We start from the raw sequence: 27477 nt of genomic DNA, 5'->3' as shown, positions 1-27477 counted from the left end.
CTTTATTTGAAAATAAACGGGTACATCCTCACTCCCAGAAGCGAAAACTCGTGCATTCGATTAATTAATTCATTGCAAATATTCAATGTGGGTGGAACGAGATCGAAAATATCACTCAGTCGATGTGAGCCCTTTCTCGGAAGCTTATTCGACGTGAAAATCTAATTGAAATTCTGACATTTCTGCAGTACAATGGCGATAATAGTGAACGCAAACACGACTCGTATAATATAATTGATTCGTTCTCACGGCAGCATCAGCGGACCGAGTGTTTCGAATTATCGACGATTTAGCAGTGCAGAGAATATTCATGTATAATGGCTCGCTCTCCGAACCTACGGGAATTTGACTCTCCGGTGGTACGCCCGGCTCATAATTGCACAGATAACGCGCCAGTGGCTCACTGTACCTGCTCTTGGAAGCTTGTTTACTGTATTAGACGAAGATGTTTCAATGCGTCAGCTCTCCTGGGATCAAGAACATAATTGAAGTGAAATCTATATGAGTGAAATTTATAAGTTTATGGCTACGAGTAATAAAATTTAGTAGGACAAACGCGACGTATAGATTGCAAAAAAAAAAAAAATATTTTTCACACTGAATTTAACTGGACCATCGCCGCCGCGAGTAATCGAAAATCCGCAGCGGTATCTGGCTGATGCAGCGCGTGGTTCGGCGTCGCCTTTAGTGTCCCATAAGTCACTTTTTATTTCGTCTAGCCGACTATCTGGCCTGATAGCGTCATAAGAAACGTCATTATCGCGTAAAACTACCTCGAGCGTGAAATACAGTGGGGACATTTGGAGAAAGCCGATAAACCGCTTCACTAAAAATCTTTTTAGAACGTTTCATGCAAATCCGCCGAGTAGAGTTATTTTCCAGTGGAACGTAATAATTCAAATATTTACGCTAAACTGTCAATGAAGTGAAAACCATTCAGATTAAAGGCGCTTGCAGGAGTAAATACAAATTTCTAAAATAAATAATTTGGAAAGCTTTGGGTATAAACGAAATGAATTTCCGTTACGATTGATGGCAAATATTTACTTGGTCTCGGGCACATGAAACGATGAAGTACAAGAAGAAGCTGGCTTTTTTCGTTCAATGAAATCCTTCGTGCGAAGTATAGCAATACCCCAGAGCTTACGCTGGAGTTTGTTTTTCCGGGACGATGAGATGTTTTAAGGAGAAGTTTGAAGATTTATTTGCATCATTCGTAATTTCGAATGCAAAGCCCTGCAAACATCGCGGAGCCATGCTGGAAGTTTCAACGTCGCGATTCTTAAATAAGCTTCAGAACGTTCTCAAGCAGCTAACAAAAGGAGCGAAACGTCGAGCGGCCGCCTTATTGTATAAACTGCGCGCCTATTATTATCGTCGATAATAACCAGTGTGTATCGAGATAAAATTATACACAGATACGCATAATCATCGATCAACAAGTAGCTCACACAAATCAAAGTTATCCTCGTTCGCAGCGCACTCGAGATTACGTAAAAAAAAATCAAAGTTCAAACAAGTAAAGCAAACCAGCCTCTCCAGATTCTAGCGAGTCGCCTTTCCTAAAAGCTCGAAAAAAATTAACCCGAACGCGGAGATGAGCGCATACAGACGAAGAAGCCTTTCGAGTGTGCCGTACACGTAACCCTCGAAATGTTCCACTATCCCTCTTGACTTGCATCCAACGCCGAGCTCCAGCAGCACCAGCAGTCCTGCTCTCGCATGCACGCATGAGAGAGAGAGAGAGAGAGAGAGAGAGAGAGAGAGAGAGAGAGAGAGAGAGAGAGAGAGAGAGAGAGGTATGGATACGGTGCGGCACACGGCAACGCCGACGGAAATAGATCCGTATATACATTAGAGTCGGCTGTGCTCCGGAATACCAGCGCGCGCGCAGACATTCGAGACGCGCGAACGAAGGAGACGAAGGAGGAGGAGAAGAAGAAAAGGGCATCGCGGTGGCGGCCCACTTGGTATTTGCGGCACGCGCCTCTTCCTGCATCCGGTAGTTGCAGATCTTCCGGTCAACTCTCCGCGTGTATATATATATATATATATATTTCGCGCGTTATTGGCATTCATGCGGCCCCGCCGCGCATACGTACATATAGACAATATTGCGTTATATCCACGTGTACGGCAAAAGTTGGACACGGGGGGCCAGTTTTAAACGTACTTTCCGCGTGCATATTCGGCTTCGGACGTGCCGAGCTTGCGAACGATCCTCTTCGGCCTCTGTGTTCGTGGAGTACATGTGTTTTGCTTCCGCTGAAGGATTACCCATACACACGACGAGGCAGAGTTGCAGCAGCCGCGGCGACGTTGCATGAAATTGAAACGGCGTGGGATTCTCTCTTTTTATTTCATCCGATAAGTCGACGAGTCGTTCGTTAAAATTTAACGCTTCGCTGCAGGGAATTCCAGCGCACGTCTCGAGGCAAAAATTTCGGGTGCACCGCTGCGAGGAGAGAGAGAGAGAGAGAGAGAGAGAGACAGCCGCTCGCGCGCTTTAAAGGCGATCCCCGGTGCAGTAGCGGCGCTGATTTACGGTAAAGCTCGCGCGCGGGCTCTTCCAACCGGTCTCTCGCGCGCATGCGAGCGAATTACAAGAGTTAAGTCGTCGCGCGCAATTACGTCAGGCGCGTGTCGCAAGTGCGCGCAACCGGTTAGTGCGTTACGCTGGCCTTTGCAAATTGGCAGAGCGCGATTAGCACCACTGAAAGCCTTTCCCGCAGTCGTTTTCAGAGCACCCGCGCCGACAACGACGCCCTCGATGTATGGTATTGGCTGGTGCTTGTTGTTTTTTTTCCGCTAACGAGTCGTTCGTTAAAAATCGTTCACGGTATGCCGGGCGCTTCGGTTAACGACTGTATTTTCGTATCGAATTTGGCGCCCGACGTGGAAATCGGTTTCGAAGCACCTGTTGCAGCGTACTTTGATTTTCGAAATTTCGAACCGTTCCCGAGCACTTACGCGTTTAACTCTCCGCGGTAGGCAGCTCGCGAGACGTGGAAAGTCTGCGGAAAATTAAATATCCAGCTCGGCACTCCGCGTGTCAACAGTAGAGACTGCTGCGAACTTAACCTAAAAAGTCAGCAGCCCGTGAAACGAGCCTCGGCTGCAGCGCTGAGTAAAAGTTCTCGAGAACGCTCCGATTCGTTGTTGCAAATCAGGCGAGTCACCGAAAAAAGAAATTCAATCCCCCGACGCTATATTCTCGCGAAAATATATATGTATGTGTATGTATATACGTGCGAGAGCACAGCACGAGGATCATGAGCGAATGACCGAATATGGAGAGAGAACTCGAGCGAGCGCATTCACTCCTGCTGATGCAGAACGCGAACACGCAGCCTCGATCCAGACACTGTCGCGTGGGTGGGGAGACGAGCCCTTTTCTCTTTATAATACTTACACGTACACACAGAGCTGAGAGCCGAGCGAAAAGACGGGGAAAAATTATGTAAATAATTAGTAACCTTCGCCGATGCGCGGCCGTCTGAGATTGAGCAGTGGATTTTTGTATTATTTTGTTGAGGATCGATCGGAATTGCATATCATTCTATCCGAGTGGTATATCCCACGTAATTTCGAGGAATACCTTGTCATAAATTCGTCGTTCGCCGAAGAAACAGTCGTTAAAACGCGGATTTAACTTCTTTTCGATACGCCAAAGATTTACGACTCCTCATAGTCGCGAAAATATTATTGCCCGAAAACCAGTTTCTCGAAGAGACACATCGACGCGAATTCGAGTGCATCCTCGTATAAGCGATTAATATACGTGAAATCTCAGGCCCGAGAATCACGCAGTCGGTGAAAAAAAAAAAAAATACAGCTCCATTCGCGTACACGCTATACATATCCCACACAAACAACGAGAGCCGAGCTTATAGGTTAAGTCCCTCGTCCTAGAGCCACTCCACCGCACGAAATCATACTTACTACAGTGAAAACATACTTGGCTATCCCACATACACAGAAACATATCTCTCTCTTGCTTTCATGCACGAACATAAGTGACTCACCTTGTGCTCCCGAAGAAGGAGCCACAGAGGATCGCCGGCGGCGGACGCTGCTGTTGCTCTCTCTCTCTCTGCTCAGCTGCACTTCGGGCACATGCACCTGGACCACAAGATTTCAGCCTCGCGCTTCTATAGCCTCCGCTTCTTCGGATGCACTGGACGAGGATGTACGTAAACGCGGCGTTTCAAAAGTCAACGCACACCCAGCGACAGCGAGACTATCCTACGCGGAAAACATTCCTCGACTCGACGGGAAGACTGCGCGAGAGCGGTGGAACCGTGGAGGTGCTATACACGCGACCTTTGCGCCGCCGCTGCAGCTCGAGTGGACGCGCGCGCGCGCGCGGCGTTTCAAGCGAGTGCCGGCATCTGACGGTGAGAAATGTTCGAGGAAAGATCCGTTACCTGCGGTAGAATTGCTGTTGATGGGTTTAGTTTTAGACGAAAGAAACCGAAGTGGCATCGTTATAGTCAACAATACGCTCTCAAACAAATCGGAAGTCTCATTTTTTGTCCGAAGTTCTGTTCGGTGATTTCGAAAAACTCGAAAAGATCCCAACGTAATCCACGAGAGATATAGAAAACTCGGTCGGTAATTTTGAGGCTATTTCGTAGAAGATGTCGCTGTACTAACCATTTTCGGTGCTTCCGATCAGCTGCCAGCCAGCCGGTGTCAGTTCGACAGGCCGGTGTAAACATTAGAGTTTTCGCGTGTTCGGAAAGTTTATTCGTCTTTTAGTGCGCGAGTGTTCAACAAAGAGACTTCCTGATACAATGGGTGTCACAGTGTGAGTAAAGCTGAACGCGAGCGCGTTGTTCTGCCAAAGCGTAGCGTGTTTGTTCTTTTTGTGGTTAGAGACTGACTTCAGTTTTGGTTTTGTTTGGTTTTTGCTTCTAGCAATATTGTTCAGATATGCGGTTGATTATTGGCTTGTACTTGTTGAATTAACGTAGCAATTAGTCGTTAGGCTTTACTTTAAGTATCCCAATGGTCGTTGATTATTAAAAGCAATATTTAACTTTTTTGTTAGGTTACATCAATATCCTATGACTGATAACCGCACCGGTTCTCAGACCATAGACTTCTTAACCAAGCGGATTGTGGCTTTGGGTGCCGTGCAAGCTGGACAGTTCCTGGTCGACTGTGACACTTACATGTCCGTACCACAACTAGGTAAGTACAAAATCTACTGCAACTTTTACCTTGAATTAGTTTTTAATTTTAATACTTTTGCATGCCCAAGTCTATCATTGCGTTACTTTTTTTACTAATAATAGGATGGAAGTGGGAAAATTGAGAAATAAATAGTCCTGTACACTGTTGAATATTTTTTTGTTCTATTTAGCAGTTATGTATCCTCTAATATGTATAATTCTATACAAACACGCAACATTTTGGTTCTGCCGACTGTTTTTAGCGATCATATATGGCTTGTATTGATGTATTATACTTTCTCTACAAAGGTACAAAGGCGGGTCTTCAATTATTTTGTCATAAGTAGGACTTAAGTACACACATTTTAACATAAAATAGACCTCCACAATGCTCACCAAAGAAATGCAAGCTTCTCTACAATCCATTCAACATAGTGCCACATAGTTTAAGAATCAACTATCGTGGCAGAAGTGATTTTAACAAATCTGATAATTATCGAACAAGTTCCAGTTCGCAACAACTCAAGTCAGTACTATAACAAAAGAGACACTCGACACATTTTTCAATTAGTTAGGCAAAATCTCTTGGTGTTTTTGATTTTTTTTTTATTTGTTCACATCTTTGCATTAAAATTAATCGAATACTCTAATACAAACTTGAATTTTACATGCTTATATCCAAATAGTTAAAATAAGACTTGGAAATCAAACGAAAAAAGTGTCAGCATCATGGAAGTAGACGAGTATCAGATCCGTACGAAGAAAACCGTTCGATGCAAATATATGTATATATGTATAATCGAGAAGCTAATTCAAGCTTCGCACCCAAGAGCACAGCGCTGCCTCTTCCTTCCGCAAGCAATGTTCCCGCGCTCTTGCGAGTATATGTATATGTGAATATATACTCAGATAAGCGAAATATTCTTGTCTCGTACGTGTATCGCGTTACACAGAGTATATAATATACACGTAAAGTTTACCGTCGTTTTCTCGTTTCGTCGCGGTGTCTGCTGCTGTCGTATGTCGTGTCCGCTTGTTGTATACTATACATACTTATATAGCGTCTGAGAGTCTGTGCAAGAGCTGCGCTTAAACCCTACGAAGGTATAAATAAGCTATGTATCGTCTAAGGCGTCATTACAAAAATATTAAATCTAGCAAGCAAAGCTGAAAGGGTCTCGTCGCGGGGGTCTTTTCAAAAGACCCGCGCACGCGCGAGCCTCTAAATTTTTTAATTTTTTTTTATTTATAATCTTATGCATGGTTCTTTTTTTCTCTCATTTTCGTATATATTCTGAAAATACGCTATCATTTCACTCTCTCACTCGCACTCGCTCTCGTCCTTCGATCATAATTAAGCCTCTGGAACATTCTTCGCATTTTATTGTCTTAAAGTTTCATTTATTATTATCATCGTTTATTTATTTATTTTAGTTTATGTATAATCTTGTTTTTGTTTTTTTCTCTGTTTATATGTTAGTTATTATCTGTATTTCATTATTAGTACACCGCGTGTGCCTCCGGCTGGAATCGTAAGTCGATGATTACTACGCTTACACTTTATGTATAATGTGTGTATGTATATTTTTTTATATGTATACAGTGTGTATATATATATATAGAGTCGTCGAAGACGAATTTTTTTAAGTCTTTTCCTTTAGTCTAAACGACAGGATTGCCACTTGTTTCGACAGTTTTTTGTCTGAGCTACGAAAGAATGAAGTTTACATATCAAAACCCTTAAGTACGTCGTGTATTCTATGTACATCGATTCTCGATATATTTTTTCGTTTTAGTTTTATCCGCTACTCCCTACATCAACAGTTTAATCCCGATACATATTGCGTAAGCGTATATCGTTAAAAATTCAAGATTCGCGACGATCAAGAGCAATGCAATATATGGTTATTATTATTCGGGGAGAAAAAATGCATGTGGCAACCCTGATTATTCGAAAATTCGAATGTGCAAAACATTTATATACACACGAGAAGCTTTACGTACACTTTTCTCATAGTTCTACTCTAGAGAGAGCGTATAAGCCAGCGCGCGCAGCTGAACTCGAGGAAAAGTTTCTAAACTGCAGAGCTGTTGGATGGAGAGTAGCTTTGGAGCTCTTTCCTTTTTCTTCCCTATGCGTTTCCGCGACAAGTACAAACGACTTGGAGTACGGTATCGTGCGCTTCTTCCGTTCGTTAAACGTCTTCGATACTCCAGCCCAGTCGAGGATAGAAGAGTCTTTCTGAAGCTCCTGGTTTTTTCAAACTCTTTCTTCGAGCGCGCGCTTGAGTGTGTGTGTACTTTAGGCTATTCGTAACTCCTTTGAAATTCATTTATTTACACGGCGTGTTGTCGGCGCTTTTAAAACTATACAGCAGCACGTCTTCTCGAAGCTGACGCAGGAGAGAAGGAAAAACGAAAGGGTTGCGCTCGGGAAGTTTCGGAGAAGCATAACAAGGGAAAAATTGGAAATTTCAATTTCCAATTTTTCCCCGGAGAGAGGGAGAGAGAGAGACGTGTGTCTGTCGAGCTGACAACTTTTTGAAAGCTTCTCGCTCGCTGTGTGTACGTCTGTATGACTATTATGTATGCATGTATGTAGCTTTAGCGTATCGTCGATATACGATCATCGGTTCTTTTCTCACTACGATTATGTACATGAAAACTTCAATTCACAAAAGTGCACAGTGCAGAGTATCGCATTTTCTTTGTTTTTTTTTTGTCATTCGATCCTAAGAAACAACTTACAGAGGCTATTCAATTGTAATACGTTTATATTTATAATATTCGTTATTTATGGATATAGTATATATAGGTATTTGTTTATTCGAAGGTGCGAAGGAACGTCCGGACATTCCGCGTCGATGCGACGGCATTACATTCACTCGGTCTCTCTTTCTTTATTCAATTGTGCCTTGGCCGCGTATGTGTATAGATACGTGTACATGTGTGTGTGTACGTGGCGATTAGGCGCCGCGTCGCCACGAGATCAGCATACGTAATTGCGGACTCAATTTATTCGAGCTTCGGCTCTGAATCCTTTTTCTTTTTCTTTCCTCCTTTAAGCTCTTGCGCACTTATATATGCGCGTTTTCTTTGATCCCGTCGACGACGCCGCGCCCAATGACTCGAGCGTCGCTTACACCAGAGAAACTCACGATAACGATTCTGAATTTTTCTTCTTCCTTTTGCAGTTTTCTCGGATTTACATACATGATATAGAAAATACGTTATGCGTTTTGATATACACTGCGATTTCTTTTTCTTCTTTAATACAGCAGAAGTAAATTTTTTAGATATAATTGGTTTGATTTCGTCTATAATTGAGAGAATTACGGAGGCTCAGCTGTTTTTATTTAGACTCGACTGCAAGTCGGTAAGATTTTTTTTCTGTGTGTATAATTTTAATTTGCATGGCTTTGCTGCAATTTCATCACCACGGTTATTATTGTCGTTTTCTTTCAGTATTACATTATAGTGAAATAGTAGATATTATAAATATAACTGACTTCTCTCTTGTGTGCGTAAATATTAGTTAAAAATATTAGGCAAGAATATATTTTCAATTTCTATAAAGAACGATAGTTGAATAAACGAGCCCACTCCGTGTCCCGATCTTTTGTTTTTGTGAAAATATCACATTGACAAGAGAAATTTGATTAAAATTGATTAGATATGTAATGTCGATATTTCGATTTTTTTTCTATTTTGTAATGGTGTTGACTGTCTTCGTTTTTTGAAACGCGAATTTACGTATGTACCCATCGTTGTTATCATGTGATTTTCTCCATTGTAATATATGATATGACAAAATAACGTTCCTCGCTCTCGTAATTCTATATGTTTATAAAAAATGGATATGAAGCAAGATATGGCCTTTATACTCTCTTGAAAGAAAAAAATGAAGCGTTTTTTATCTCCATCGCATTTGTAAATGGGATATGATACATCTGTGATATGGATCATTTTTTTTTTTTTTTTGATTATATGTTATATTCCGAGACCAAAAGTTTTCCACCATGATTTTATTTCCGTTTATGCAATGTTCAGTGACGTGTGAATACTGACGATTGGCTGATTCTTGGCTCCCCCGTTATCATGATTCGATTTTTTTTTTCGTTACCTACAAACTATATAAAAATACAAAATACAAATACAGTCCTAAGTATTATGCGGCCGCTATACGAACGTCGTGCTCGCTTTTGTGTCAGGAGCACGAGATCGAATAAATTTTCGGTGTGATTTTTGCCTCGAACGCGAGATTTTCTTCAGCTAAATGACGCTATAACCGTTGAGCGTCTCCCCCTTTTCCCCGAATTTAAGTGACCGTGTACGATGAAAAAAGTATGATTTTTATCAAGTAGAAAAGAATACTCTATAATATACGAATAACGATTCGCTAACTATTTCAGAGTAGCTGAGTATTTTGAAGTGGTTCCCTTTATAAAAAATCATCGGGAAAACGGCTTTTATACACATAATAATAATAGTTATAACGGCCCGGACGCAGAGCCGCTTGGCCCGAAGAGGCCAGAGAGGGTCAACTAAATTAATTGCACGAATGGCTGTTTCTCGTAACAATTTCTCGTTTCACGAGTTCAGACGTTGTGTAATCCTCTTATGATAATAATAATTACGCTAAAGACTCGCAATACAATCAATGAAAACTTATGCGCTCGTGCACATTGCTCTGTCCGTTTTCGGCCTCTCTCGCGTAAAAATTGCGAATGCCCACTTATACTCTTTCTCTCATCATCTTTTATATATATATATATATATATATATATATATATAACTCTGAAGGAAACAGTAAAGCTCTTACAGTCGAAGTTTTATTAATATAATTTTTTTTCTTTTGTTTGGCAATACCCTCTATTTGTATTGTCGAAGTGTCCCCTTAAATGTAAGTATTAGTTACCTTTTCTTGTCTCTCGATAAATGAATGTACAATATATACCGTCGTAGACAATGTACACTTAACTTTCTATTGTATATGTATGAAATATATATATATAATATGTATATATATAATTTTTTTTGTATCTACAATCGATATTGTCGTGATTTAAGTCTGTTTGGCCCGCGTCTGTCGGGCGAATTACGACGAGGCCCGAGTCGTGTACGTGAAACGAAAAAGAAAAGTCGATCGAGAGTTCGATTTATACATTACTTATACGATAATTATAGTCTCCTCTAAATTAAGGTGAAAAATACAATTTGCTCTCGCGGGATCGACGAGTGTCGGGAAACGATGATGCGACAATGTGTAATCCAGGCCCCGTCTCGGTCGTAATGTATACGTATATTGCGTGAAAGAAAAGACTCTGCCTCGAGAGAACGCGTCTACGCAGCTACAGAAGAATAAGTATACGAAGTTGAGATATACATTTCGTTTTACCGTTTTCCCATTTCCGATTAGTTACAGAGGCGCGTCGCGATTTAAAACGTTAAGGTCCCTGGTAGTCTTCATCATCATCATCATCATCATCATACATCCGCGTCATCACCAAAGCATTGTCGCGCTCTACAAGCGAAGGACGGCAAGACTTTCGCAATTGCCTTATACAACAGTGATCCTCTCTCGCTCGCTCTTAGAAATAGTTTCGCGAAACGGATTTTTTTTCTATGTATCGTTACTTTATATAGGTTGTATTGTCGTGAATTCCAAGGAAGGCACGATGCATGGAAGTTCTGCCTTTCTAAGCATCATATCGTTCGTGTGATATCTCGCGCGGGTGTGTGTGTGTGTTGATTTCGAGGAGATTTCGGACGGCTTTCCGCAGCATCTGCCGTCGAAGCGTAACGTGTGTACCGGGCGATCACAGGTAGCAGGTCTTGTAGAAGATGAGGGCGACCGTGTCCTTGCCGTAGATCCGGTACTCGCGCTCGTAGTGCACCTTGCCGGGCTCGTACCTCTCGATCTGGCTGCCGCCGGCGAGGCCCTCGAGGAAGAGCTGCTCCTGGGCCGTCTCCATGCTGAGCCAGTCGCGCTGTCGCTCGGCCCGGCTCCTAGGCGGCGGTCGCTCGTCGAGGCAGCAGCTGAGGTCCTCGCGGCCGCTGCGGGTCGAGGGCCGGGGGTCCCTCTCGAGGATAGCCTCGATCTCCAGGTACTTGAGGTCCTGCAGGCTCTTGGGGTAGCGGCTGAGGCGCTGCAGGTCCCGCGGCAGGAACTGCTCCTCCAGCCTGACGGTGCGGCTCGGCTGCAGGTTGGCGGCCGAGTAGTGCTGCTGCCGGCCGCGCTTGGGCAGGGTGGCGTAGGGCCGCTCGCTCGACCAGGAGCTCGAGAGGTGGGCGTTGTAGGGCAGCTGGTGGCTGCGGTGGAGCTGTTGGTGAGACTCGTGGATGCTGGGCCCGGGTGGTCGGCGGCGCTCGATGCGGTTCAGCTCGAGCTCCTCGAGGCTGCGGATGATGTCGCGGCTGTAGGCGCTGCCGGCGGGTCCGCGGCTGGCCAGCTCCTCGTAGCGCTCGCCCTGCTCGTAGTTCATGCCGTAGGAGTGCATCATGCGCTGCCGGTCGAGCAGCAGCAGCTCGGCCGGCTCGCTGTAGACCTGGTACTGCGGCTGCTGGCTCTGATGGAAGCTCTGCAGGACGCTGTGTCGGCTGGGGCAGCCGCGGGGCAGCCTCCAGCCGGACAGCTTGCCGCGGACGTTGCGCGCGACGCGGCTCGTCTTCTCGGCGAAGGCGCTGCAGTAGTCGGCGAGCCGGCGCCGGGGCAGGAGTCCGGTGCAGTCGAGGCTCGTGGGCCGGACGCCCTGGCCGTAGCTGGAGGGCAGCCCGCCCGGGAAGACGAGGACCTGGTGCTGCTGCTGGTGCTGCTGGCTGGCGGGGCCGGGTCCGAGGTAGGAGGGCCGACTCGGGCCAGCGGCGTAGAGGTCGCGCGGGTCGTGCGGGTTCGGGTAGGCGCCGCCCGGCAGCGGCTTGTTCGTCTTCTCGAGGTTCGAGAGCCCTCCCGTGAGGGAGGCCTTATACTACCGGGCTTGCGCGTAGTCCGGGTTCATCTCGTCCAGCTGCTTGCCCTTGGTCTCGGGCACGCAGCAGACGACGAAGCACAGCCCGCAGACCGCCACGGCCGCGTAGAACCAGAAGGCTCCGTGTAGGCCCAGCGTCTGGAAACCGAACAAATGATCAGGTTGTGCGACTGGTATATCGATCGCACGAGTTGAAAGTCGCCGGCGCGGCTGCGAATTCCAGGACGCGCGTTGCACAAGAAACGAGCGCTCGATAATTGAGGCAAAAAGATCCGCCGCGACGAATCGCTGCGCACCGAGTGTACAGTTACGACACGACTAGCGCGGATCGATTATCGAGCGCGCGCGCTTATAAATCATAGTCGGGAAAGCCGCGACGTCTCTCTATTTTCGGAGCCGAAGAAAAACGTGCTTTGCCAGCGAGGAAAGTCGGCTCTCGCGTCGTCCCCTCAAAGAGAGGATGGGCGCCCACGCTTTAGCGGCGCAATTAAGCTAATGAGAAAAGTAAGCGGCCGGGCGGGCGCGAATCGCAAAGGCCGCCGCTTTTAAGAAGTAGACGAGCGCACTTCCGAGCGCCGCGTTACTCCTCTCTCCTTCTTTTTGCGCGTGCCGTAATTTGAAAGGAACGCGCGCGAGAGAGTGTGCTGACTCCTCTCTTGCATGCATAGCGTACGCGGGGAGCGCCCGACGATTACGAGTCGATTCTCGACCGCGGAGATCGTTTTCTACAATCGAACAATGGCTTTATTTCCGACGAAAGTGCTTAACGCTAATCAAGCCGCCTCTCTTTCGTTCGTTGTGCCGGAGAACGTTTTCTTTTCAAACGCCGCATTGTTACGCACGAGTGAATCACGCGAAAAACCCAGAGAGCCGTCGGCGCTTCCGCGAAAGCCCGTATAATTAATTTCTCGGAGCGCAATTAGGCAATAAATATAATAAACAACAACTCGTATCACCTCCTGAAAGTCCATGTAGAGCTTGATGGCGACGAAGGCGCAGAAGTAGCTGAAGCTCGTGCTGATGCTGGAGCCGAGTCCCCGGTACTCGAGGGGGAAGAGCTCGCCGATGAGGAGCCAGGATATGGGCGAGATACCGAGAGCCAGAGCGGTAGTGAACACGAGGACGCAGAGGAGGGGTATCCAGTCGTGTTGGCCGGACACGCTGGCCGCCGCCTCGGCCGCGTACGACGAGGCGGGTATGCTCTGCATTTGCGACATCGAGTTGTAGTAGGCGTAGCTGCCGAAACCAGCCAGGGCCAGCGACATGAAGACCGTGCTGGCGATCAGCAGCGGCAGCCGGCCCACTATGTCGATGAGGAAGCCTGAGAGGAGACAGAGAGGACACGTGAATTCCGAAAACTTGCTTTTCCTCGAAAAGCCTTTTTCCGAAAACTCACCCGAGAGGAGCGAGGCCAGCAGCTGGACGAAGCCGATGGCAATGGTGGCGCCGTGGGGGTTCATGCCCCCGAGGGTCTGCCGGAAGATGTTGACTGCGTAGTAGTTGAAGGCGTTCGCCCCGGAGAAGCGCTGGAAGAACATGAGTCCGCAGGTGATGCCGATCGGCTTGTAGAGCCGGGGCGCCAGCATACTGCTCTTGAACGTCAGGCCGTACTGCTTGGCCCTCGAGGCCAGGATGTTCGTCTTTATCACCTGGAAACAAGCGGCGAGACACAGCGCCGGTTAGATAAGCAAGTTTGCGCGTATAATACGAGATAGAGAGAGAGAGAGAGAGAGAGAGAGAGAGAGAGAGAGAGAGAGAGAGAGAGAGAGAGAGACGGATAAGAGGCTTAATGCGCCGCAGCTCTCTCTCTCTCTCTCTCTCTCTTTCCAGAGTCGTAATCTGCGCTATTATACGTACTTGAAGCTCGTGCCTGATGTCGACGTGGGAGCCGCGGAGCCACTGGAGACTGCTCGCCGCCTCCTCGTCCTTGCCGTTGAGCACGAGGTAAGAGGGCGTCTCGGGGATGCAGAGGGTGCCCAGGAAGAGCATCGACGGGGCTATCGCCACGAGGAGCGCGCTCTGCCGCCAGTTGAGGTAGGAGCCCGCGATGTACGACAGCAGCACACCCACGTGGCCCAGCACCTTCAGCATCGCCGACAGGCAGCCGCGGATGCCCGGCACCGAGATCTCCGAGATGTACACCTGCGCGCGGACGATGACGGAGTGAAAGAAACGTCGAGACACACGAGCAAAAGAAAAACGCATACCTGAGCGACCATCGTGATGACGGAGCAGCAGAGGCCGCCGATGAAGCTGGTCGTGTAGATGAGCTCGAGGCAGGGCGCCACGCCCGTGAGCACCCAGGCGGCGGCGAGCGGCAGCGAGGTCAGTCGGAGGGCCAGCCTGCGGCCCTTGCGCATTATCCAGTCGCCGATCATCGCGCCGAACCAGGCGCCCAGCATCGACAGCGAGGCTACCCACGAGGCCTCCTGCAGCGTTACCGAGAACGCCGTCCTGCGTATGGCAATCGGAATCGATCGTTATAGAAAAGCTGACTCGATTTTGCTTCTACGCTCTTTTTTCAAAGGCCCGAGAGCGATTATACGCCCGTTATTATTAGGGGGCAAAAAGATCACATATGCGGCGCGTGCCTTTGAAAATCGAGTTGCATTACTCACCAAGTGCCGTTGTTATTCAATTGGTAGAGGCTGGGCGTTTGATTGTCTAGTATTATGGAGTCGAGAGCCGGCGAGGTGTAGCCTTTGGCCAGGCCCGACGACAGCGTTCCCATCGAGAGTGCCAGCGTCGCCAGGACCTAGAATTAGATGTGTCGCGGCCTTGATTTAGTGCGTACAGTTTCTTAAGAGCCGAAAGAGCTGCGGTGTAGGTATATAAATCAGCGGCATATATATTTTCATTCGGTCTTGGGATTATTTCCCACGGAAAATATGAAAAGAAAGAATAAGAGCGAGCCAAGTATCCACACCCGCGAAAATGAACGCCCCGAGTTGAGCGCATTGAATTATAGAACACCATCCGCGAAGTTTTTTAATCAACGCTTTGTAATCGCAGGGGGCGAACGCGCTCGCGGGGATAAGATAAACAAAATATTGATCAAAGCCGCGGAGAGCGAATAATAATACGCGTGCGGTCGAATTGTTTGCTCTCTCAGCCTCTGAAAATGTTCACTTATGGCCGAGTTTATACGTCGCGCTTTCCTCGATATGGATACACAGCGATGATTTTTTTTCTTCGGACGGGTCGTTAACGTGTTCCGGTTATGCCATACGCGACAGCGTCGATTATGCTATCTATGCGCGCGGGCGACAGTAAAACTAGGGAATAAATGTCGAATGAGGACTCGGGTTATCGATTACGATTGCGGTATATAGTCGGCGCTGTTGCACAAGAGACAGAGAGAGAGAAAGAGAATAACCGGCCGGAAATGCCGCAACTGACCGCTGGACTACTGATAATGACGTTATTCAACGGTGTCGTTAACACAATTACTACTAGTCCATCGTCTTTTCGAAGGACTGAAGCATCGATAACCCATATCCTCCGCGGTATTCGCAAATTGAAAGTCAGGCCAGACCGCATAGCGGATCACCGCCGCGGCAGCAGAGCCAGGGAATACTAATTTCGGCGAACAGGCCCCTTCTCTCTACGCTCGTCTTCTTCTCTCTCTACGCACCTCACACGTGAGGGATCGTATTTGTGATTTTTTCTGGTTCTGAGCCAAACATTAGTTATACGGAGCAAATGATGATCATTGTCGCGAGAGTGCTAGTTAACTGTCGGGATAATTCAGCTGAATCGAAGAGTCGGCGTAGATCAAAGGGGACATTGTTCAACGTCTGCTCGCTGTTTACGATACTTAAACTTTCTTGCTGATTAGATAGCTGCGATTTTCAAGAGTCTCTTCGTAATATTAACAGACGCGTCTCTGGATTTAATCAACGTTTTGCAAGACTTTCCTGCAGCGATACACGCGCGCGAACTGAAACAACCAGAAAAATTACGTTATTGCTTTATACATAATACTCCGAAGAAAAAATTGAGCCGTAATTCCCTCCATAAAAAATATTCCCGGAACGACGACCGGCAGCTGTGATCGATCGCGAGAATAAGGATCGCCTGAAAAATCGTCCGGTATTAGCCTAAAAGCCCGGGTCATTAGCTCGTCTCGAAATTTCGCTCTCTCGAGAAAGGCAGAGTACCAATAGCGGCGCGTATGCGCCGATGGCTAAATCATAGTCGTGAAAAAGCTCGCGTGCATAAGAATCTGCGCCGAGAGGCCGTGGCCCCTCCTGCGTATTATGCCCGAGCAAACCGTTCATTATATCCTCGGATGTCTTCATTTCGGAGGCTCGCGGGCGGTCCACAGCTGCGAGAGAGATACTCTCGACGCGTTCACGCGTGTTTATTTATTCCGTTCGTTTATACGCGATCGGAGAGCTAAAAACACATCGGCCGAAAGCTGAAATCAGGCTTGCATTATACCGTCCAATTCGCACTCGAAATGACGCTGCAATTTACATATGGCATCGGCTGAATTTTCTCGCCCCAAATGCTCTAATCGCGGCGAGGGAGTTAAAAGCGCTGGCAAAGGGCTTCGATCAGCTGGGAAAATCGAGAGAGGGATACGCGCGTGTCACACACGCGTTATATGTATGCAGCGAGGGAGAGGCGAAAACACGCGAACGCACTCACCTGGGACATGTGCTGCGGTCGGGTCGCCGTCGACGCCATGTGCACGACTGTAGCTCTCGGGACTTTAAAGCCGTCCTCGGCCTCGTCCGGTACTGTTGTCACCTGCAAAATCAATCATGCAACGATCGCTTAATTATCCAGTCGAAAGAGAGATAGGTATATATTTTATACAGTTGCAGCGGGGATAATCGCTGGGACGAGAGCATCGTGTGTTATCACTCGATAGGCTGGTTGGTGGAGCGAAAAATAAACGTAACTGCGAACCGATAGGTCTCGACTGTTTCGCGAGAGACATTTGGAAAAGTTTAACAGATGGCACACGGCGATATCTTCTCGATATCTTCGGGCGATCATTAATTGCGGAGAGAGGTCACGAGCTTTCAACTCGGGGAGAAATATGGAGCAAGTGCGCTTGCTCTATATTTTCCCCGAGTAACTAAAAACAGAAATCTCCAATTTCGCTCGCGGGTAGAAGTTGCAAAAAATTAGACAAACTTCACTCGGAGCTTCAAGCTCTCGTTTTCTATTTTCGAAACTATGAAGAGTGCCCGTATAGAAATTCAATCAAGCCATCAGGCTATTATCCCAGGAGCGTATAATAAATCGCGCCCTACATTATGGATTACAGCAATTTGCCGAATTTTCGCAACTCGGCCCCGGAGGCTCTCAACGAAAAAGGCCTGAGAGCGTATCAGGCGCAGCTCTAAATGAAAATCAATCATCGCCCGCGCACGGAGCGAAAATGATTTTCTCGTAAAAGCTCGCGCTGCCGAACAATTGTAACGATTCGGGCGAGCCTCGCGGCGGCGACTGCATCCCCCCAGAGAGTGAGCGAGCGAGAAGAACAATAGCCCTGCAGTGAAATTTCAGAGTTTCTCTCTCGTCTCTGGGTTTTATACGCCGACGCCTGAGTTTAACGAGTGCACATCATTGTTCAACGACTGTCATTAATTCGAACACGGACTTTAATGGCTCGTGCGTATTTTTGCCTTCTATACTCCTTCCGCGCTAAAAGCGAAAAATTAATTCGCCGAGTTGTAAGTGCTTTTTCGAGAATCCGACGATTCAAGTTTCTTTACGATTATTGAGTAACTCGAGTCGGGAGATATTAATCGAGTGACTTTTGCGAGGAACGAGTGCTGGTACGCCGGCGTTTATCTAGTCTTTATAACGACTTGTACTCGACGATCGTTTAGATAAAAGTTATCCGCGGATATTTAGCGAGAAATACGAGTTTTCGCGAATGTGTGTACCTTGACAGCTCTAGCGACGTGTTCGTTGCGCAACGCTGTGGTCGCAGCGAAAGTTTTAGGCGATAAAAGATCTTTTACACGAATCAAGTGTTATGCAGATTACAGCGACGATTCTATAGAGATTTCTCTCAAGGATCTGACATTCGTTTACACGCGATATCTCGCTCCTCTCGAAGAGATTACAGACGCGATAAGGATAGAACAAATATTTTGAAGTATAACACCCGCACTAGCTTGAAAGCCTTTTTTTTTTAACACGTCGAGTTGTATAAAACTCTAAAAATTTTCTCTCAGAATCAATCGCGCGCAACTTTTAAATAAGTTTGCGCAGCGAAATAATGGGATTCGCCATAGCGGCGTCGTTTCAATTAATCGCCGATGAAGACGACGGCCCGCTCGCGCGACTAAATTGAATCGCAGTTGCGTCCGCATTTATGAATATGTAATTTAATACATATAAGGCACACTGCAGCGCTCGTGCGGAGAGTTCGGCATAAATTAGCCCCTGCTCTCTCTCTCTCTCTCTCTCTCGCGCGCGCGCGCGCGGTAGCTCTTTCTTGCGCCGCCTGCACGCGCTGAGTGCTTTAGGTTACAACTTTCGCGCGCCGATGCTGAATCGATTATTATATTTCGCGAGCGCGCGAATGTATAATGGACTTTACTTGTAAATCAATAGCCAACGGGTATAATTGCGATATTATTTAAATTGATAGATATTAAAGGCGGGATGTATGCTGCGCTTTAAGGCTTCTCGGCTGGTAGCTGATTGAACATTGTGATAATAGGTCGAGAGCTGTTTTGTTGAATTTTCAATTTGCGCATCACTGTTTTCGAGCGGTTCTAAGGGCTTCGGAATATGAACGAGTTAATCCAGTATAAACGGATATACATCGTAGCGCGATCGCAATCGATCACTGATTTTACGGACAGCTATCTCCGAACTCGAAAATCCATTCCTGACGTTAATGAATTAATTATAATAAAACATGTCGTATCAAACGTCAGTACTCGCGCTTATGCAAAACAATATAAAAAAAAAACTTCTCTCCCTTCCGTTAAAATACTAGTATAGACGAGCGCATTACATCCAGGCGATTTTCCTTATCGGCGCAAAATATCCTCCACTCAGCCGCACCTATAACCCTTATTATACTCTCTATACGACTTTGCTCTCGCGCTGCGTGCATGCACGAGAGAAGAGAACACCAGGGGCGGGGGAGGGGGGGGGGGAATACATATAAATTATTGCACATTCACAGCGCAGCGGCGTCTCCTTATTATAATACTCGGCGCCACGAGTATACAGAGTATACAGAGAGCCCAATCAGGCGCGCGTCTCTCTATACAAACACTCGGGCCTCTGCAGAGAGCTCCTGTGAGATTTAATAAGAAGATGCGACGACGACACCCTCGGAGCTGCAGCAGCGAGGCTTTGAATTCGTTTATATAGAGCGTCGAGGTCTATTCCACGGAAAACGGAACTTAATTACAGATTTTCACGATAGTGTACCACGTCACCGCCGCCGCCGCCGACGCTCTTTTCTCCTCGCTGCAGCAGCAGCGCCGGTCGATAGTAGTACCTCCGTAGGGAGAGGAAGACGCCGAGCGCCCGACTTTTTTCTTCTCCTCTGCGCGCGTTTGTGTGTGTATAGTCGTGCAGCGCGGCGAGGGACGAGCTATTGAATAGAAATTTAATTGGATCGATCGATGCTGTTTCGCGGTCCTTTTTTCGAGCTGCATATACTCGTCGAGATACGGGCTTGAGGAGACACACGAGGCTTTTCAGCTATCATTCAATTACCCCAGCTCTTCCTATCCCAGCTCGCTCCTGGTGAGAGAGATAATAAATTCGCGCGGGGCGATAAATCAAACGTTATTAAATACTCGAGCTATTATGCGCGCGGGGGCTAATCACTCCTCGACTTTCATCGCTCGCTAGCGCGCTTTTGTGTGCATATAGACGTATTACGCGTCTCCCCCGCCGCTAATTACATTCATCCATTTTCCATTAATGCGAAGCTGAGAGTGCACGCTTTATCTTTCTCGTGGAAACTCCCGAGTTTATAGGATATGTCAACCATCAGAGAGACAAACAAACTCGTTATGCGCGACTCGATGTATTATACTGTACGCGCGTTACATTATGTGTTCTGAAAAATTCAAACGCTTTCACTTCCCACCGACTAAGTCTGTCTCTCTGTGTGGAGAGAGAGAGAGAGAGAGAGAGAGAGAGAGAGAGAGAGAGAGAGAGAGAGAGAGAGAGAGAGCCCCTATTGAAAATTTCGCGCGCGCAAGTTTCCTCGACAGGATTTTTCTATATCGCCCCGATCCAACGCCGACGACGACGACGACGATGGAGGAGATAAGTTTCGCGACCTACTTGAGAAGTATCTCTACGACTGATTCACTCTCGGATGGACGAGTTCTTGATTTTGTGTTTTATGAGGAGCGCGCGATGCTTTCGGGGACGAGTGTAATCAATTCAGCATCTTAAACTCGCCTCTTTCGAATACAAAGTTTGTACGCCATTATACGCGTTCCTGGTGTATCGGCGCTTGATTTCCCAAGTCCGAGTCGTCTGTAGGCCAAAAAAGCTGTGCAAGTGTGCAGACTGAGAGAGGGACATCCGGGTCAAGTGGCTCGATGAATATACGCGCGTCCATTATGTCCGCATAGGTATATGCGATATCCCAGCGCAGGTATATATAAAGCGCTCCCCCCCCCCCCCCTGCTGCAGTATATATCGCGACGGCTATATCTACAGGCTTTTATGCGCCGTGTAAACGAGCGATGTCTCTTGCAGGCGCCTCGCGCGCTCGCGTAGAGGAATAAATATCCCCGACGCTCTTTTTGCATCGCGAGATTTACCGTTGTTTCGAGGCGGTTAATATTCATGCGCAGCTCTCTCGTAGCCGCGAGTTTTTATTGTGTATACGCGAGCGCGAAGAAAAGTGCGTTTGATGCTGTATACGTGTGCTGACGGAGATTAGGATCGAAACGGGATCGGTTTATCGCGCTTTTTTTATTCTCGCGCTGAAAGGAGAGAAAGAGAACACGTTGCTGACCCGATACGAGAGGTGCTTAGGAGATAAGATCGCGCGAGGAAAATTCGCCGTTTAATCGTTATACCGAGAGCTTTTTTGTTTTGAGCGACTGCGTGGGGTGTACCGATTATATTCGAGCGCGTGATTTTTCATCTTATATGTGTCGAGTTTTTACGGAGGCATATAATATGATAACGTCGCTGATTTATCCGACTGCGAAAACGTTGAAAGGCTTATCCTCTGCGCTGTAAATTAAAATTACGAAGCATGTGTGTGCGAGGTGAGAGGGAGGCTTAATTAAAAAGTTTCGTCACCTCGACGTCGTGGCTAATAGGGAAAAAATGGATCTAGGGTTATGCGCCTAATTAGCAGAGTTTCCACCCGGACTCTGCTCTGGTTGAGATATAGAAAATTCGAATCTTATTCTCGACGATTTCATCGAGTACACGGGCGAGTTTGCCGTCGGAAAAACTGGCCTTGCCGCTTCAAGAGCGTCTGCTTTTTTCCTCGCGTTGTTTGTTTGGATCATCTTCGTCTCTAACGCTCGACGACTTTGAGGCTGCGTATAACCAGTATTTTAATCGTTCTGTTTACGGTCTTTTGTTCGAAAAATCAGGCGATTGAAAATTCATTTTCCTACGTTTACTCGTAACTCATTCCGCTGTAAAATCGCGCATAAATTACCCATCAGCTCGGCGAGTACCTCCCCCTTTGGAAAAAGAAGAAAACAAGCGACGTTTTTCCGTGACCCATTGCGCGCCGAGTGTGTCGACTTCATCGTACGGAAAAAGACGACCGGATGCGCGGCGGAGGAGGAGTCGGTATTCGCGCTCTAAATCAAAATCACTATCCGTCCAAGACGTGTTTAGTCTGCGGATGAGTTTGCGCGCGTTAACGGCCCGTTCGCGCAAGGTTGAGCCTAAAACAGTACCCCGAGAGTCGTCTCTTTGCGCATAGCGTTACGGACTTTCTAGCTCTCTCGCTTTTATGTCGGACAATATTCCCGGCGCGTTAAGTGCACATCCGCTCGTTCGCCGATGGGCTTCTGGCAATTTTCGTATTTATAACGAACTTTATACTCCGAGAGTTCGTTACTTTTACGTGTGTAAGAGGCCAGACGGATATTTTTTTCCGAAAAGCTTATCGGCTTTCGTGTAAACGCAACGCGGGAATTTATTACAGCCACGCGCGGAGCCAATTTTCAAGACAGAGAGATAAATTATCGAAACGCGTACATACGAGGGTGACGACTCGGCGGCGCGAGTCAGTTAAAGTAAACACAAACATTCCGCGCGCTCTTGCATCACAAGCTCTCATTTACACCACACTCGCTTACGCGCACGCGCCGCGCTATATATTAATTAACGCTATTTATCTAAATTAACCGAGTTGTTGCTACCTGTTAAGGCCCGAGACCGCGAAAAATTCAATTTCAACTCGATCTATATCACCTACTACAGTTTCGGTTCGTCGATCCTGTAATATCCACACACGCACTAGTACGTAACTTAGACGCTTTTTTATTCCATTTGCTATTTCGTTATTTCGCTCGCGTCACGCGCGAAGCCGACCGAAGTCCGGCTCTTTTGTGCAGCGTCGCGCGCGCTCAATTAATCAAGAGAGCCACTATATACGCGAGTTCATCTTCTTCTCTCGGATCCTCGCTGTGTGTGCGCGAGTTTCGCACAGGACGGTTTCTTCCTCTTCTTTTTTTTTTCGATTTCGTCGTTTTGCCGGGGCGATCCGATTTTTGCGCTGCGTCGCCCGAGCGAAATTAATTATTCCTGAAGTTTGACGCTTGAGAGAGAGAGAGAGAGAGCTGCGGGCTTTGCTCGCGCATTAATTATCATTCCGACGACGCTTTCTTCGCCCCGCGGAGCGGATGGGAAAAACGAATACTTTTTTGAGGATCGTTGCTGGCAGGTTTTTGCCGGTGTGAGTTTAAGCTGTTCGCGGTGATAAATAACGCGATATAGCTTCGAAAAATTCGAGTGTCGCGAATCGTGAAAGACACTTGGCGAAAAGTATCGCGATTTCGCATCTCGCAAACCCAAAAACACGTACAGAAGCAAAAAAAGCACACACAACATATCCGACTGCATCAGACCGGAGCCGATGTGCAAGCAAAGCGATGCTACACACACACACACACATGTAGAGTGTGGGGGGGGGGGGGGGGAGAAGCCCCACGTGGCGGTGGCGTCGCGGCTCTTGTAAACAGCCTCGGGGGGTATTGCTTACCGGCGCTCTCGTGTAACACACGATGTAACCGAACGTGATTTCTCGACTCGCGCTTTCGCGCCATTCATTCGACACTGCGCACTTTTATGGCTCGCGGGGCTCTTTTCTTTTCCTCCCATCCAGCTCTCTTCCGTGCAGCCTGTATTCCCGACTGTCTCCTCTCTTTCTCTCTTCGGGTGGCTTTCCTCGAGTGAGATTGCGCATTCGTCATAGATTTCGGACGTCGATACGGCGACTCTCGGAACGGCGAACAATGAATTGATGCTAATCTAAAAATGTTCGTCACGTAGCGAAAAACGCTGTTTTTTTGCCGTGGGCGTGTACCGCAAATTACTTTGCAATATGCATAATGGACAGACGAACTCGCGGCGAACTGCTATCGGACAAAAGAAGCGGGAAGTTCGAAACTCTTTAAAGAAGCCGGCTGGGCGTGATTAATCTTCCGCACGTGTCCTCTCGGGGAAGTGCAAAAAAAATAAAAAAAAAAAATATTCAGAAAGAAAAGCTGCCTCGGGAAAAATATTTCGAAATTATATACTCGGAGAGTAGAAACACTTTTCACAGGGAAAAAGAGACGAAGCATCCGCGTATGCATAATGGAAAAAGAGGATTTTCCCGGGGCGCGCGTGCAGATCGTCGCGTTCGCACCTCTCGCAAACATCCTGGAAATCGTATAACGAGCGCGCAGCTCGCGAATGTTTGCGAGAGAGTGAGAGAAGAGAACCAGCTCGACAAATCCTCGGGCTGCACTACAAGTCCTCCTCTTATTCTCTCGAATTCAGCGAATTCTACGTATTCTTTGCTCTGCTATCTCGAGCTTGCGCGGGCAAATGCAAAGTTCAATATTTTCACGGATCTATGCGTATCAGCTCCGTGTTCTCTAGCATTAAATTCATTATTTTTAATAACGAGGAGTATAATCTCCCCGAAAATTGCAGAGAAATATAACGATCGCCCTCGTACGAAATTACGAAATCTCGGGACCACCAGCGGGTCTCCCCCGAAATTATCGAGCGGTGTGTGTACACAAAAGTCTCTCGATTAGCAGATGACTCTCCACAGAGAGAGAGAGAGAGAGAGAGAGAGAGAGAGAGAGAGAGAGAGAGAGAGCCACCGGCTGCAACAAGGTCGATCGGCTTTTAATGGCATTACATCGGGGATCAGGGCCGGCAGTAGTAGTACCAGTGGCTCTACGCGTTGATTTACGCAGGGTAAATACGGCAGCGATGCGGGGGTACATAAAACGAATTTCATATTCCATGCGCCGGGGCAATAAACGTCAGCTGGACTGGTACGGCGTCTGTTTGGACAGGCGTTCGGGAAAATCTCAGCGTATACGCGATAAAGATAACGCAACGAGTGCCTGTTTTATTACACAGCTTCGCGATATAATTAAGAAATGTTCTTACCCAACGAGAAAGTTATCTCTGAATTTTCCCTCGTTAAACGGCCGGATAGTCGATCGCGTCCTTGTATGTGCGGTGCGGCCGCAAAAAAATAGCGCCGCATCGCCTGCAGCGGAGAGGACTCATTGTTTCCGCGACGCTGCGGCAGTGTTATAGCTCTCGTCGGCCCATCGATTCGCGGACTTTGACATTGGCCGCCTCGCGAAAACTTGCCCCCTCCGGCGCTCTCTGCGCTGCAGTTGGCCCGGCTGACTATTGTGCATGCACAACTGGGTCATCGATTTTCCCTTCTTATTCGCGCGTTGCGATAGACGATTAGTATAGTATAGGCACAAGGCGGCTACTGTCTATGAGCGATTGGAAGAAACAAAGGCGATGATGATAATCCTTAAAGACGGTGGCAGCCGTCCGAGGAGCAATTGAAGCCTGCGTTAAACAACACTTATTCCTCTCTCTCTCCCTCGCGAAATAATCAATTTGAATAAAGAAACATTGTGCGCATCGGTCTTTCCCACGGAAGTAGCCGCTCGCTGCACCGCCGCGCCTACAACTCATCTCCCCGCTGCACTTGCAAATTGATCGCTCCGCACAACCACACATACTGAGAGAGAACCAGCTCTGTGTGTGTGTGTGTGTGTGTGCACTCGCTGCAGTCTCTCTCCCTCTCTCTCTCTCTCTCTCTCTCTCTCTCTCTCTCTCTCTCTTCGTTATTCATTTGGCGCCTCGCGCGCAGCCAGTCCGGCGCATTCAAAGGTGCAAGCCTTTCATTAGCGTGTAGGCCACGCGCTCGCCTCTATTATACGAGAGCGGCCCGCCGCTGCAGTCGACAAAACATCTGATTCCATTGTCGCTCTCTCGCTCTGGGGTGGCTCTGCGGGCAGCTCCGGTACAGCCAGAACAATGACGCGAATACTCGCCCGCGAGCGGGCGAGAGAGGGACACAGAGAGCTTTGTGCTGCTAGAGAGAGCTACTGTGCTGTATTTTCGATTATTATTCGCCGCGAAGTGCCCGTGAAATTGGCAAATTGCGCGCGAGACCATCGCGCTTCTATGTCCGACTGCTGCTGGTACTGTACTGTATATAGTACATCAGTGGCGATGGATTTTCCCTCGTCCGTCGACCTCATCGCTGACATATACACTTATTCAAATACTAGTCTCCAAAAAACACAATGCGATAATTATCCCCTAATACCAGCCCTGGAAAACGCGAGTCGCTCGCGGTGAATAGCTAAGCGCGACAGCGCCGCTGCAGCCGGCCCCTCTGGAAATTCGCTCGAAAAAGGAGAATACGAAAAATAGCAGCAGCAGCCGAAAATAAAGCGTATTTTCGGAAGAGCTTTGTACCGATCCAGTTATACCGCGCGCTCGCGCGCGCCTAAAAGGAATAGAAGAGAGCGAGGCGCGACGAGTGAATGCCGAAAACGAGAGCTGGAGGACGCGCGCTCTCTCTCTCTCTCTCTCGCGCGAATTCTGGCGCGTGTTCCACTTTTTTCTAAGGCGAGTTTACAAACAACGACACACGCGGTCATTAAAATACGAATAGCCGCGAGTATCCATGAATATAGAGGCTCGCTTTGGCATTATAGGATGTGTAATTGTGTTTTTTTTTTCGCGCGGCTGAATATTTCATTGACGACCGCGGCCGCAGCTTGAAAAAGAGATTCGGTTCGTTCGTATAAGATCGATAGATCATCGAATAGCCTCCGCGCGACGGCGCAATTATCCCGAACGTCGTATTTACGCACTCGAGGCGCTCGAGTGGCACTTATTCGGAGTATACGGTCTCGCACGCGACGACTCTCTTCTCTGCAGAAAAGCGAGAGAGCCGAGCGATAGTAGGTACGTATGCGCCGATGCACTTGAACCGTATAGACTGCTGCATTTTCCTTCGGCCTTGCTCACTCGTACGATTTACCGGCAGCCATTTCGAGAGGATGCACTTGTCCAAATATTAGCCTTTGTTTTGAGCTTCGGAGAGAGAGAGAGAGAGAGAAGAAAGCTGCTCTCTTTGAATATTTCGAAATTATGACTGTATTACTGATGCGACTGAGCCTCTTTTGAAGAATAACGAGAGCCGGCGCTTTTATCGCAATGGGAAGCGAGCGTCGAGCGACGTACTTCCGTCAGACGTCCCGCGACTCTGGAAATAGAACCTAGATCATAGAGATGCCAGACGGCTGTTTTTGCTGCTCCGAATTTTTTTTCTCCTATATCTCTCTTTACAGCCTTTTCATCGCTCGTGTCTTTAAAAGAAGAACATTTTGGCGAGAGTGCGTTTCTCGGATTTTCAAGATTCCACGCCTCGCCGTGCGTGAGTGTAATCGAAGGTCGAGTAAACATCACTTACTCTCTTCGAGAACCGCTGCGCAGACGGAGCGCGAGAAAAATGCGAAAACAAGCGAACGCCGTTCGTAAAAGAGCCTATATGTATTTGGCTTGGATCGGAAAATAGACTTACCCGTTTGAAGTCGAGGCGTGTACATACGCGTATCGATAGTTTGTTCAACTAATGTAATAGAAACACTCGAACGAAGAGCAGCAGCTCACGGGATTTTTCTCGGATTACGATATCGAAAGAGAAAGATATCCCTCTCGAGTGAAATAATCGCCTTGTCCCATAGAATCGAACCTCTTGATCTCCTCGACCTGCACCGTTCCTTCTCTCTCCCGGAATTAAAGCCGTACCTTTCGAACACTGGTATGCGGCACAAAAAGGCGAGTTTATCCTCCTC

The 27477-nt window shown here is 47.5% G+C and overlaps 3 protein-coding genes across 6 annotated transcripts in view; 1 reads left to right on the top strand and 2 right to left on the bottom strand.

Moving 5' to 3' along the window:
* Nucleotides 1-4335, bottom strand: part of LOC100116437 (dystroglycan) — a 66563-nt gene extending 62228 nt beyond the window's left edge. For 2 of the 3 annotated variants that reach the window (XM_008213027.4, XM_032599664.1), the window contains exon 1: nucleotides 4026-4335. The gene's annotated coding sequence lies outside the window, so the exon portion shown is untranslated. The remainder of the gene's footprint in view (nucleotides 1-4025) is intronic. The other variant, XM_032599663.1, reaches the window with a different exon arrangement.
* Nucleotides 4336-4920: 585 nt separating this feature from the next.
* Nucleotides 4921-27477, top strand: part of LOC107980451 (very-long-chain enoyl-CoA reductase) — a 69493-nt gene continuing 46936 nt past the window's right edge. Inside the window, exons 1-2 of the mRNA XM_031929781.2 lie at nucleotides 4921-4955; nucleotides 5054-5196. Of these exons, the coding sequence (XP_031785641.1) occupies nucleotides 4936-4955; nucleotides 5054-5196 (163 nt within the window). The 5' untranslated portion in view covers nucleotides 4921-4935. The remainder of the gene's footprint in view (nucleotides 4956-5053; nucleotides 5197-27477) is intronic.
* The window catches only part of LOC100680215 (facilitated trehalose transporter Tret1-2 homolog), a 51925-nt gene continuing 34478 nt past the window's right edge, over nucleotides 10031-27477 (bottom strand). For both annotated transcript variants that reach the window (XM_016985419.3, XM_003427550.5), the window contains 7 exons: nucleotides 16799-16900; nucleotides 14764-14900; nucleotides 14353-14599; nucleotides 14003-14287; nucleotides 13542-13794; nucleotides 13102-13466; nucleotides 10031-12283 (listed from right to left, as the gene is read on the bottom strand). In XM_016985419.3, the coding sequence (XP_016840908.1) occupies nucleotides 12146-12283; nucleotides 13102-13466; nucleotides 13542-13794; nucleotides 14003-14287; nucleotides 14353-14599; nucleotides 14764-14900; nucleotides 16799-16900 (1527 nt within the window). In that variant the 3' untranslated portion in view covers nucleotides 10031-12145. The remainder of the gene's footprint in view (nucleotides 12284-13101; nucleotides 13467-13541; nucleotides 13795-14002; nucleotides 14288-14352; nucleotides 14600-14763; nucleotides 14901-16798; nucleotides 16901-27477) is intronic.

Source organism: Nasonia vitripennis, chromosome 4 (genome assembly GCF_009193385.2).
Source record: "Nasonia vitripennis strain AsymCx chromosome 4, Nvit_psr_1.1, whole genome shotgun sequence".
NCBI lineage: Eukaryota > Metazoa > Arthropoda > Insecta > Hymenoptera > Pteromalidae > Nasonia > Nasonia vitripennis.
Note: the sequence above shows the minus strand (reverse complement) of the source record. Positions and strands in the feature narration are given on the sequence as shown.